Here is an 11,487-nt window from a genome sequence, read left to right as displayed (position 1 = left end):
TGCGTTTCTCATAAAGATATTTTGTCCTACTATGTGAGGAGTTACGTGCAGGAATATATTTGTACCTCTTCATGTCCATTTACAAATAAGATCGTCAGTCGTTAAGATCGCCCAGTAGCTCGCGAAGGAAATTAATATGTTAAAACTGCCATCGCTTAAGAGGCCACAGTATTTAACCGTTTACACCGTTAGTTCTGATTTTGAAACTTTGTTTGAACGTTTCTTTGTTCAAGTTGCTAGCACAGGTCACAGAAATATTTCCTCCATTCCGGGTTGTTACCCTGAACTGAAATATCTTTCATTAGTGCGAAGCTTGTTTCTGCTGAAATCTCTTTCCTAGGCCGAGAAATTGTGGATCAGTTGTGAATTGAATCTGTGGCGTAAAAGTACGAGATCTTGAAGTATTAATTACATACTAACATTTGCGCAAATGTATGTGCAGGCAGTTCTTTGCGTATAGATTGGCCTTAAGTAATCTGTTAGCATCAATTTAGTGTTTAAAGCTGTTTTTCCAGAGGTGACAAATTTTCACATCTATCCTCCAACTCTATTCCTACCAGCCAATTTGCCTATGGAGACGCCCCACTGGTTCACTGGCGTAAGGAAAGTTAAATGTCGTACAATGGTAACATCTATGGATTGTTTACATCTTCACAGATGTTAGGTACGTAGTCGTCGCGTTTATTGTCATCTTTGCAGTAAAGCTGCGGTGCATCAGGAACAGCTGACTATGAACTGGGCGCTGGGAGGCTCATGACAAGTAGGTTGAAGTAGGAGGATGAGGTTGATAGATGCCCCAAGCAAGGACATGGCGGACGTAAGTGCCAACTTTTTAAACAAACAAATTCGCCGTAATGTTTGTGTGCGAACAGCGTGAATGGAGGTAAATATATCTTTTTGTTTCAGGAAATGAAGAAATACCTGCAACAAGTACTTTCCAAGTAAGTTTCAGTTCAGTGCTGAATGCAGTGAAGTGTATATTAGCATTTATTGACGATCACGAGGCTGTCCAAAGGTAATCTGAAAAAGACTGCCTAAATTTTTTAAATCATTATATCGACAGGGTGTGCTTGGAACGTTTTTTAAGATAAATTATGTGTCAGTATTTACATTTAACAAGTATATTTAGTACATACGTTAAGGAGTCTAGTGAAAAGGGAAAGCGTTACAGGCGCGGTAACGTGGGAGAGATCATTTCAAATATTAGGCAATGTCAGTCTTCTTGGCCCACATCTGTATCCTCGCATGTGGCAATGGAATGTCGCTTTCATTACATGCTTGGTCAATAAAGTTACTGAAATTACCCTTCAGATAATTCACTGCTGATAGTTCTTATCTCTATTCAGTGAAACTAAGTGAATATTCATTCGGCCGGCCACTGTGGCCGAGCAGTTCTAGGCGCTTCAGTCCGCAACCGCACTGCTGCTACGGTTGCAGGTTCGAATCCTGTCTGGGGCATGGATGTGTGTCATTCCTTAGGTTAGTTAGGTTTAAGTAGTTTGTCTAGGGGATGGATGATCTAAGATGTTAAGCCCCGTAGTGCCTAGAGCCATTTGAACTATTTGAATATTCATTCTATTGGTCCGAAACTAATCAAAGTAATGTGACCAGAATCTCTCTCTCAAAACTGAGAGGAGACCTGTCCACTGACTGTCTTCCAAGTGCATGGCTTAAGGTTCATCGAGTTTCGTGCACAAAATTTTGTAGCCTTGTGCAATATTGAAGAGTTAAGCTACTATTATTATATTCCTTGAAAAAGTATACTTCTCAAGTTGAATCTGACTTTCAGTAAACACACAACCAAAACTGTCAGTACAAAATGGTAAGGTTTTGTTCTGAGTTCATCTGTTAGCTTTCATGGATTGTAAGTGCTTTCTAATGCCTTTGATACCAAGACTTCAAAGCTACTTAAATAGTTTTCTTTGTGTTTTCACATATCAGCTTTTCATAGTCTTATTACTTAGTTTGTGAAATTATGTGATATTGGCGTTTCAAATCAATTGAAGCTGCTGCCCATAATAAATTGGTAATATAACAGAAACATTGAACATCAGTAGAACTGAGGCACTGAGAACCATAAGGGTGTAAATAATTGTCATTAATTTTGAAATTGTAGCATGTATGTATATATGTATGCATGCTCCTGCCATCTGTTGATCACATGGTGGAACCATTTTTATCTATATGGAACACCATATGGTTTATATGAAAATCCACAGAAATGCTGCCTCACTGATTTCTTGGATATTTATTTCCAGATGAGCACAAAGCATAATTTTATCCCTCCGTACTGCCTCACCTTGGGTTGACAACATAATTTAGTGTCTACATCATGTATGGAGTAAGAGTATTTTACAATTGGAGGTATGTTGGCTGTTCTATGTGAACATCAAGTGACAATGCAATGTAAGACCGTGATATGGTGGACTGGATCATAACTGTGTATGTGGTGCATTTAGTATCTGTTCTTTGTTCTGATTCTAGTTTCAAATTAATCTTTCATAAGAAATGTAGGATGTCGAGACTTCAATCATGTCACACCTAATATACTCTGATTTGTCTACAAATTTCATTTACACACACATCTATTTTTCTAAAACTGGCACCCCTGTAGTTGTACCTAAATTACATACTTTTCTCAGTATTGGCAGAATTACAACCTTTCACAGCAGAGGCTTCAGCAAAGCAAGTTAATAACCTAATGAAGAAAATAGAAAAGTCATAAATCTAAAGTTAAGCAGAAATTTACCTTCACAATTGCTGTTTTTTATGAGTTTATTAATTTCAATACTTTTACATAAAAACAAGTGAAAAGTTTGCACAGGACAGTATGATGTAAAATGTTAAATTCCTTTTGTCAAATCAGTTTGTGCTTAGGCCTATTAAAAAGAAAACCAAAAAGAAATCCCAAGACTGGAAAGAATTTGGGATCCTGAATACTTTTAGACAAGTAATCAAATAAAGAGGACTATAGACACAAGGGAGTGCATACAGTGAATCTTTCATCTTTGGAACTTTTTGTGCTTCAGGTTTTTTTGGGTTTGGGTACTTAGTGGCTGTGAGCAACAGTGGGGATGACACGTTTATGATCTTAATGTGGAGAGAAATGAGTGCTTATCACAGTCTTCCTTCAGTTGTGTAATGAATTGAAATTTTTTACTCTAGACACACCAGATCTTGCCTGATGCATTCCAAGCATCATAACAATTTCTGTATATGCATATACAACATATTCAAACACAACAAATTACTGATTTTGTTGTGCCATTACATATCAAATTACTGACATAAATATTTACAGTACTGAAGTATGCATTTGGCCCTACACTTACTCTCTGCAAGCCAACTTGTGGTGTGTTGTGAAGGATACATTATGTATCACTGTCAGCCCCCTCCCCCACCCCTCTTGTTCCATTTATAAATGGTGCATGGGAAGAATGAGGGTCTGGTGTAGCAGGGGATACAACCCGTCGGCTTTGGACAATGACGTCACAAGTCGCCAGGTAGCAGTTTACCATTTTCGGTTTTGCTGTTATGTTTCAGTTTCGTTTTTTTTACTGATTGCTTAATAAAGTGGATATGTTTATTCTATCTCGTGAGATTTTTTTAAAAAGCCAAAAAACACTTATCAGCCACTGAAGGGAGCTACAAAACTAAGAAGAATCGCTTCTCGATTGGCGACTTGTGACGTCAATGTCCAAAGCCGACGGGTTGTATCCCCTGCTACACTAGTCCCAAGAATGATAAGACTCCATGTGTGCTTGAATCTCACTAATTTTACTTAAGTGAGCTTTTCACAAGATGCACATAGGAGGAAGCAAAGTATTGGTTGATTCTTCTTGATTAGATTCAGTTTTCATTCCATAGACCCAAAAAGTGGGATGATTCTGATGTGTGTAGAACATGTCAGAAAGTATAACGTCAAGATATGAAACATTTGAATATAATACTTACTACCCTGATCATTTGCCAGGGATCAGAAATGGGGGGCACTGCCACTCTCCATCTTGCCAAAACTCCTTGTGGTGTGTCAGGCATATTAGTTTCTCTCTGCTGCCCATTCACCAGCATACCATACTGCTGCTTGTCCCACTGTGGAACAACTTCTCTCCAGTCCTTTAGCGAAGAGGCCATTTGAGGTCTGCATGAACCATGTGCTGGAGACAGTTGATGTGGTGCAAGTAGTACACACACCCAAATCCAGGGCTTGAATCTACTGTCACCCTGGGTACTACAGAATCTGAGCCATTTTAGATTTAGTGTGGTGCAGGAGAGGATGCACTCTGGCATCTGTTGTAGATACCAAATTTCACAAGATTTTAAGTGAGCACCGCAACTATATATATATGTATTTACAGGTGGGTCTATGCGTGGGGACTCTGTTGGTTGCTCCGTTTCCCCTGATAGTCCTAAAGATCAGATTTCCTCAAGACTTCGCTATCTTTGATGTGAAATTAAGTGTAATCTTGTGAGCACTGGAGCAAATGAGATGGGTTGCACCTGATAACTTAACCTGTTTAGACTCTCTGTGCCCTTAACATACTGAAACAGCAGATAAACTTGAGCAGGATATCCAGGATACATCCCTCCACTTAAAAGTCTGGTGAATGAAGTGTCTTTCCATTGGGTGACAGCACATAGGTGTTAAGAGAAACGAAATGGCAGATGTAGTAGTTGAGGAGGCATGTTGCTGTACTCGAATAGTTCAGTGTTGTATCCCCCAAGTGCTATCACATCACTGTTGAGGTACAGTGTCATGTGTCGAAGGGAAGAAGATAGGATGGAAGTGACAGACAAAAGCTAGGTCTCCCCCAGGGGTCCACAACTCTTTTGTGGATATGTGCGTGGTGAGCATAGGACCCCGAGCTAGTGCAGCTCTTTGCTTTCCATGCTGCATACATTCCCTTTCCCCATTTCTCCCTGTCCCTGATCCTCACCCTGCCCCTTTCCTTCCCCTTCTCCCTCTCTTTGGGCCCCCTGCGGGTCCGGGAATTAGAATAAGCCCGAGGTATTCCTGCCTGATGTAAGAGGTGACTAAAAGGAATTTCACATGCTTCGACCTTTATGTAATGGTCCCCTGTAGGGTTTGACCTCCATGCTTCAAAATTTTCCTTATGAGTGAGCCAATTGGGAAAGGGCACCTTATGTGGTGCATTGTGTCCATCGTGCATTGAGATCTTTAGCCCATTTTCTTGTCATTGCATTTCAGTCCTACTCATTCTCCATCTCTTGGGCGAGGACACCTTCCTGAGTGTGTTTTCCACCATGCACTATGCAGTGTTGCTGTCTGCGTCGACGATAACCATGGACTTCTTTGCACCTGATAACCAGCACGATAGCCAGCCCGTTGTGGTGGGGCCGTCATGTACCCTGTTGGCTGTAGCCCCCTGACCACACAGGGATCACTCTGCTGATGCCTGTGCTGTTACCTCCCCACATATGCCAAGGGATAGATGCCCATCCCCCCTGGGGTATAGGGACTCCCGGCAACGGCCATCCTGCCAGATAGCCTTTGCTGTGGCTGGGTGGCACCCATGGGGAGGGACCCTGGTCGGAGTGGGTGGCATCAGGGCGGATGACACGCGATGAAGCAAAGTCCATCATCTCTTGCTGGTGGTGAAACACCAGCAGTCTCTAAGCGTTCACGAGCTCAATTCAACGCACAGAAGTAAGACACCAAATTGTTCGCCTCCCTGGCCACACCATGGGAGGAACATCAGGCGAAGGATGGCAGCGGATCTTATTCGCCCCGGTACCTTGTATGTTTGAGAGCTGGTGGGGAATCTTTCATGACGATGAAGCCTCAGTTTTTTTGTGGAGCATTTAGAGGACAAGTCTGCGGAGGTGGAGGGATTGTCCAAAATGAGATTTGGGTCAGTCTTGATCAAAACAGCATCCTCTGCCCAGTTACGGCCATTACTCGCTTGTGACAAGCTGGGAAATGTTTCTGTAACCACCACACCCCGTGAGAACTTAAATATGGTCCAGGGTATCATATTTCACAGGGACCTTCTTTTGCAGTCTGACGATGGGCAGCGTGCCAATTTAGAGCGGCGAGGTGTACATTTTGTCCAGCATGTCCACCAGCATCCGAGGGATAATCAGGTTGCCACTGGTGCCTTCATCTTGGCCTTAGAGGGTGATACATTGCCCAAGAAGGTCAAGGTGATGGTCTGCTGCTGTGATGTAAAGCCCTATATCCCTCCCCCATTGTGGTGCTTTAAGTGCTGGAAGTTCGGCGATATGTCTTCCCGCTGTATTTCCAGTGTCACATGTCGAGATTGTGGACGCCCGTCACATCCCAATACTCCATATGCCCCGCCTTCCATCTGTGTCAACTGTGGAGAGCACCATTCGCCTTGCTCTCCAGACTGCAGGATTCTCCAGAAAGAAAGGAAAATCATGGAGTACAAGACCCTGGACCAACTGACCTACACTGAGCCTAAGAGAAAATTTGAACACCTGCATCCTGTACGTATGACATTCTTACGCTGCCCCTACAACAGTTCTGGCACCATCAGCTCCGCCAACCCCAGTCACCTCTCAGAGCCGGAAGACTACACCTGCCCCCTTGATGATGGGGGGCATTTCCCTTCCTGTTGCTCCCGAACCACCTACTACGGGAGCAACCGCCTACCCCCAACCATTGGTGAGGTCCATCCCCAATTTTAAGCCAGAGAAGCATACGTCTTTTTCCATTTCTCTTGCTAGGAAGGGGTCCCTTGTGTCACTCCCTTCCCAGGTTTCTGCTAGTGGGAAAGATGACACACGCAAGTGGCTCAAGAACCCGAAAGCAGCTGGTTGTAGGGCTTCACGCTCATCCTTAGTTCCAGAGACTGAGCCATTGAAGTCCTCCCAGCCAGTGCAACCCAAGGAGCAGCGAGAGAAATCCAAAGAGAAGACCCCCTAAGACAAAGGAAATTGCAGTGGCATCCACACCACTGCTACCTACAAGCTCTGTGTCTGAGGATGGGTTGAAGATTCTGGGGTCTGCTGAGGACCTAGATCTCACCAGACCCTCAGGCACAATAGCTATATACTGCTCAGGCAATAAGTCGGTGGCTGCAGGTGACTCTGAGGCTTAAACTGCGTCATTGAATGCTCCTTCCTTCCCAATCTCACGATGACATCAACCTCCAGTGGAATTGTGGCGGTTTTCTCCTGGCTGAGCTGCGACAACTGTTAAGCCTTACACCTGCTATCTGCATTGCCCTCCAGGAAACCTGGTTCCCGGCAATGCGGACCCCTGCCCTTCATGGCTATAAGGGATATTACAGGAACTGTAGTGACTATAATAGTGCGTCAGGTGGAGTTTGCATTTATGTCCTAAACTCAGTCTGTAGAGACACTGTGCCCCTTCAAACCCCTCTTGAAGCTGTGGCCATCAAGATAAGGACAACACAGGAAAGAACTGTCTGCAATGTATATATTCCTCCAGATGGTGCAGTACCCCTGAATGTCTTAGCTGCACTGATTGACCAACTCCCTAAACCTTTGCTACTTTTGGGAGCTTATAACGCCCATAACCCCTTGTCGTGTGGCACCGTGCTTACTGGGCAAGGTAGAGATGTCGAAACTTCACTTTCTCAGTTTGACCTCCACCTCTGAAATGCTGGGGCCACCACACATTTCATTTCAGTGTGGCTAATGGTAGTTACTTGGCCATTGATTTATCAATATGCAGCCCAGGATTTCTCCCATCTATCCACTGGAGAGCACATGATGACCTGTGTGGTAGTGACCACTTCCCCATCTTCCTGTCACTGACCTGGTGTCAGGCCCATGGACGCCTGCCCAGATGGGCTTTAAACAAGGCGGACTGGGAAACTTTCATCTCTGCTGTCACCACTGAATCTTCTCCACTAGGTAACACTGATTTGATAGTTGAGCAGGTGACTACAACAATTGTTTCAGCAGCAGAAAACGTGATCCTTTGCTCTTTAGGGTGGCTCTAGTGTAAGGCAGTCCCTTGGTGGTCGTCTGAAGTCGCTAAGGCAATTAAAGAGCGTCAGCGAGATCTACAGCGGCATAAGCAGCATGCTTCCCTGAAGTACCCATAGCCTTTAAATGGCTCCATGCCTGCTTTTGCCAACTTATCACATGACGGAAGCAGGAGTATTGGGGAGAGATGTCTTGACCATTGGGTGCCACATCACCTTCCCAAGTCTGGTTAAAGATGAAACATCTTTTCCGGTACCAGACCCCACCAGGTGTTCCCAGTGTTAACGTAAATGGTGTGTTATCTACTGACGCAAACACGATTCCTGAGCGCTTTGCTCGAGCCTCTACGTTGGAGAATTACACCCCCCCCCCCCCCCCCCCCCCAGCCTTTCACTCTCTCAAAACGGTGGCTGGAAGGGAAAGTCCTCTCATTCACTACATGCCACAGTGAATCTTATAACGCCCCATTTACGGAGTGGGAGCTCCTTAGTGCCCTGGCACATTGCCCCTACACAGCTCCTGGGCCTGATCGAATCCACAGCCAGATGATTAAACAACTCTCATCTGACTACAAGTGACATATCTTCGTCATCTTCAACCAGATATGGTGCGATGGCGCCTTTCCATCACAATTGCGGGAGAGCATCATTCCGGTTCTTAAACCTGGTAAAAACCTGCTTGATGTGTATAGCTATTGGCCCATCAGTCTCACCGATTTGTAAGCTGCTGGAACGTATGGTGTGTCGGCGGTTGGGTTGGGTCCTGGAGTCACGTGGCCTACTCGCTCCATGTCAGGGCAGCTTCCGCCCGGGTCACTCTACCACTGATAATCTTGTGTCCCTCGAGTCTGCCGTCAGAACAGCCATTTCCAGATGCCAACACCTGGTTGCCATCTTTTTTGACTTGCGTAAACCATATGAAACGACCTGGCAACATCATATCCTTGCCACATTGTATGTGTGGGGTCTCCAGGGCCCGTGCTGTATTTTTATCCAAAACTTCCTGTTACTCTGTATTTTTACGTCCAAGTTGGTGCCTCCCATAGCTCGCCCCCTATCCAGGAGAGTGGAGTCCAGCGGGGCACTGTTTTGAGTGTCTTTCTATTTTTAGTGGCCATTAACGGGGTAGCAACAGCTGTCGGGCCATCCGTCTCACCTCCTCTGTATGCAGACGACTTCTGCATTTTTTACTGCTGCTCCAGTACTGGTGTTGCCGAGTGTCGCCTCCAGGGAGCCATCCACAAGGCGCAGTCATGGGCTCTAGCCCATGGCTTTCAGTTTTCCGCCATGAAGATGTGTGTTGTGCATTTCTGTCAGTGTTGTACTGTTCATCCAGAACCAGCACTTTACCTTAATGACGATCCACTCACTGCAGTGGGGACATATTGATTCTTAGGTCTGGTTTTTGACGCTCATTTGACTTGGCTTCCTCATCTTCGTCAGCTTAAATGGAAGTGTTGGCAGCACCTCAATGCCCTGCCTGAGCAACACCAACTGGAGTTCAGAATGGGTCACGCTGCTGCAGCTCTACAGAGCCCTTTTTCAATCCCGCCTTGACTATGGGACTGTGATTTATGGTTCAGCGGTGCCCTCAGCATTGTGTTTGCTCGACCTATTGCACCATTGCAGAGTTAGATTAGCGACAGGAGCTTTTAGAACAAGTCTGGTGACAGGCATACTGTTGGAGGCTGGAGTCTCTCCATTGAAGATCAGACATGTACAACTGCTCGCCAATTACGTTGCACACATTCATAGCTTCTCCTGAACATCCTAATTATCTTCTTCTTTTCCCAGCCACGGCGGTTCACCTCCTGCATGGTAATGGTAATGGTGGCTTCGCCTTTGTCCACAGAGGCGATATTGAACAGCATTCCTTGCCCAATGGTTGCAGTGTATTCACTGCAAAACTGGTGGCTGTATCTCGTGCACTTCATTATATCCGTTCGTGCCCCAAGGAATTGTTTCTTCTGTGTACTGACTCCTTGAGCAGCCCACAAGCTATCGACCAGTGCTACCCTTTCCAGTCTTTGGTGGCATCTGTCTAGAAGTCCATCAATGCCCTGGACCGGTCCCATCATACAGTGGTGTTTGTGTTGACCCCAGGATGCGTCGGCATCCCAAGCAGCAAGCTTGCTGACAGGTTGGCAAAACAGGTTACGCAGAAACTGCTTCTGGAGATGGGCATCTCTGAACCTGACCTGTGTTCTGACTTAGCCGCAGGGTTTTTCAGCTTTGGGAGATGGAATGGCATAACAGTACGCACAACAAACTGCTTGTTACTAAGGAGACTGAGTGGTTGGAAGTCTTCCATGTGGGCCTCTCACAGGGAACCAGTTGTCCTCTGCTAGCTCCACATTGGCCACCCTTGGGCAACCCACGGTTACCTCCTGTGCTGTGAAGACTCACCTCAGTGTTGGTGCGGTGCCCAGTTGACAGTTGCCCATATTCTGGTGCACTGTCCCGCTTTGACTGCCCGGCGGTGAAATCGTGGGTTACCGGACTCGTTGCCGCTCATTTTATCTGACAACACCTCATTGGATGATTTAGTTTTAAGTTTTATTCATGAGGGTGGATTTTATCGTATGATCTAAGTTTTAGTGCATTTCCTCCACCCGAGTGCTTTTAGGGTGGAGGTTATAATGTGTTGCAGAGTGACTGGCTTTACCTTTTTATTCTCGTGGTGGCCAGGCACTGTAATCTGCTTTCTTGTTTTACTCTCTTCTGTTTCTAGCATCTCTATGTTGTTTTCTTGTCCCTTTTGCTTCTTTTACTGTTCGTTGCCTTTCCTTCTTCCTTGTGGTTTTTTCTTTCTTTCCATTTTGTGTTATGTCTTATTCTCACACTTGTGGCACTGTTTTATTAGGAACAAGGGACCGATGACCTCGTAGTTTGGCCCCCCCCTGCCCCCTCCTCCCTTTTAAACCAGCCTCTTTGGGAGTATGTTTTGTGCCTGCACCTAGATACAGACGTATGTGACTGTAAGACGTGGTTTCTTTTTTCTCCCTCTACTGGAAAATCTCTGCCCTCACTTTGTCCTTCTTTTTTCTTGGGTCTTCTCTTTGCCTTTTGCTCTGCCATGGCATTTGAGACACCTTCTCTTCTTTCCTTTTCTTTGTTCCTCCCTTCTCTTTCTTTGCTATCTGTGCATGTCTGAGGGCCAACTCACGCATTCCTGTGTCTAGTCGGTGGCAGAACAAAGTGTAATTCCCCCCCAGGGGATCCACAACTCTTTTGTGGATACGTGTGTAGCGAGCACGGGACACCGAGCTAATGTGGCCTTCCTTCTTTTCCGGGCTGCATACCCCCCCTTTCCGTATCCTTCCCCGTCCCCCATCTTCGCCCCCTCCCCCCTCACCTCTGGCTCTTTCCTTCCCTTTCTCCCCCTCTGGGAGTATGGTTTGTGCCTATGTCCGGAGACGGACGCTTGTAAATGTACCGCACTCTTCGCCTTCCTTGCTTGTATGTCTTCATCTTTCTTCGTCCTTCTCTTTTCCTTACCTCTTCTCTTTACCCTTTTCTCCGCTGCGGCATTTGAGACCTCTCCTTT

The 11,487-nt window shown here is 45.6% G+C and overlaps 1 protein-coding gene across 1 annotated transcript in view; it reads left to right on the top strand.

Moving 5' to 3' along the window:
- Positions 1–674: 674 nt before the first annotated feature.
- The window catches only part of LOC124777484 (ragulator complex protein LAMTOR3), a 45,156-nt gene continuing 34,343 nt past the window's right edge, over positions 675–11,487 (top strand). Inside the window, exons 1-2 of the mRNA XM_047252919.1 lie at positions 675–817; positions 907–941. Of these exons, the coding sequence (XP_047108875.1) occupies positions 779–817; positions 907–941 (74 nt within the window). The 5' untranslated portion in view covers positions 675–778. The remainder of the gene's footprint in view (positions 818–906; positions 942–11,487) is intronic.

Source organism: Schistocerca piceifrons, chromosome 2, assembly GCF_021461385.2.
Source record: "Schistocerca piceifrons isolate TAMUIC-IGC-003096 chromosome 2, iqSchPice1.1, whole genome shotgun sequence".
NCBI lineage: Eukaryota > Metazoa > Arthropoda > Insecta > Orthoptera > Acrididae > Schistocerca > Schistocerca piceifrons.
Note: the sequence above shows the minus strand (reverse complement) of the source record. Positions and strands in the feature narration are given on the sequence as shown.